The sequence below is a fragment of the Gavialis gangeticus genome, unplaced genomic scaffold (genome assembly GCF_001723915.1).
Source record: "Gavialis gangeticus isolate Ggan-Ray unplaced genomic scaffold, GavGan_comp1, whole genome shotgun sequence".
Lineage (NCBI taxonomy): Eukaryota > Metazoa > Chordata > Crocodylia > Gavialidae > Gavialis > Gavialis gangeticus.
Window position 1 is genome coordinate 12,152,983 of NW_017729000.1, and position 1,266 is coordinate 12,154,248.

Below are 1,266 nucleotides of genomic sequence, written 5' to 3' on the forward strand. Positions count from 1 at the left end.
TGGGCTCGGGAAGGGCTCCGCGCCGGGGCTTGGCCGGAGCCGCTCCAGCCTCCGGCAGGCCACACCCCCGCCGCTGCCTGCGCCGGGGGAGAGCAGTCATCTGTCTCCCCGGGCCGAGAGGAGAGGAGAGGGGAGGAGAGGAGAGGGGAAGGGGCGGTGCCCGACGCACCTCGGGGTGGGCGCGCTCGGTGTCCCCCTGCGATGGAGACGCTCCGGGTTGGGATGGCCGAGGCAGCAGCTGCTGGCTCATGACCCCGGCTCTTTGGGGACGGCTCAGGCTTGCTCTCTCTTGCTCCTCTGCCTTATGTAGTTAGTCTACAAACGTCCAGTGGCAGCGCAAGGGCAACTCAGCGGCAGGCTGTTTCGAGGTAAAGCACCTCGCCCTGGAAGCAGAGAAAAGAGAGCGGAGGAAGCAAAAGGAGAGGAGTCGCAGCCTGCACTCCCCTGCGGGGAGACTTGCCACTTCTGCGGAGGGGGACTGGACTTCCAGGGTCTCCAAACCCGCCCTAGGGCTTTGCCAGAGATGATGAAAGGTGCAAATCTGCCCTGCCTTGTGTCCGACTTGGCACTGACATGCGTCCCCGCCCTGGCCGAGCGCTGAGAGATGCCCTGCCTCCCCCAGCAGAGAGGCATCAGGAAAACCAAGCTGTTCCTTACCTAAACTGCATTGTGGAATTGCTGGCCTCGCCCTCAGGAGTCTCTGTAATGAATCAGATTGTGCCAGGTTATGCCTTGTACTTGGCCCCTCGTCTGCACTAAGCCCACGGTAACAATTCTGTGACGATTCGCAGGGGTGTAGAGCATCACTGCAGACTGTTGCTTTATATTTCTTAATGCCAAAGCTCATTTTCTTCTTTCCAGCACAGTCTGTTATGCAGTTTTCTGCTGACTTGACCAGACACCGCTGGTCAGGGATGGTTAATGGCCTCCAGAAACGGATAGATGTGGAGCTAGGAACACTACCTATTAACAGCACCACAACACTGCCCATTTTAACTTCCTGCTTCAGTTGCTTATAACTTTGTCAAATTCTTAGGCTCCCATTTTCCATGCTGGGTGCTTGCTGGTGGCTGATTTTTTGCAGAGAGGGAGGAGAAATTTCACCCATTTCTAAGAATGAAACGTGAGGATGTAAACGAATTCTTGATGCTTCTCCTTTCAAATGCTTTGAAAAAGGGACTTGGCATTTTATGAGATGGTTTTGTGTCAGGTATGTCCTTTTTACTGCCCCCATTAAAACCCAAATTTGGCCAAGTTATAAGCCTT

At 55.1% G+C, this 1,266-nt stretch overlaps 1 protein-coding gene across 4 annotated transcripts in view; it reads right to left on the reverse strand.

The window, feature by feature from the left end:
- Positions 1-336, reverse strand: part of JADE2 (jade family PHD finger 2) — a 171,853-nt gene extending 171,517 nt beyond the window's left edge. For all 4 annotated transcript variants that reach the window (XM_019506281.1, XM_019506280.1, XM_019506277.1 and 1 more), the window contains exon 1: positions 170-336. In XM_019506281.1, the coding sequence (XP_019361826.1) occupies positions 170-250 (81 nt within the window). In that variant the 5' untranslated portion in view covers positions 251-336. The remainder of the gene's footprint in view (positions 1-169) is intronic.
- Positions 337-1,266: the final 930 nt, after the last annotated feature.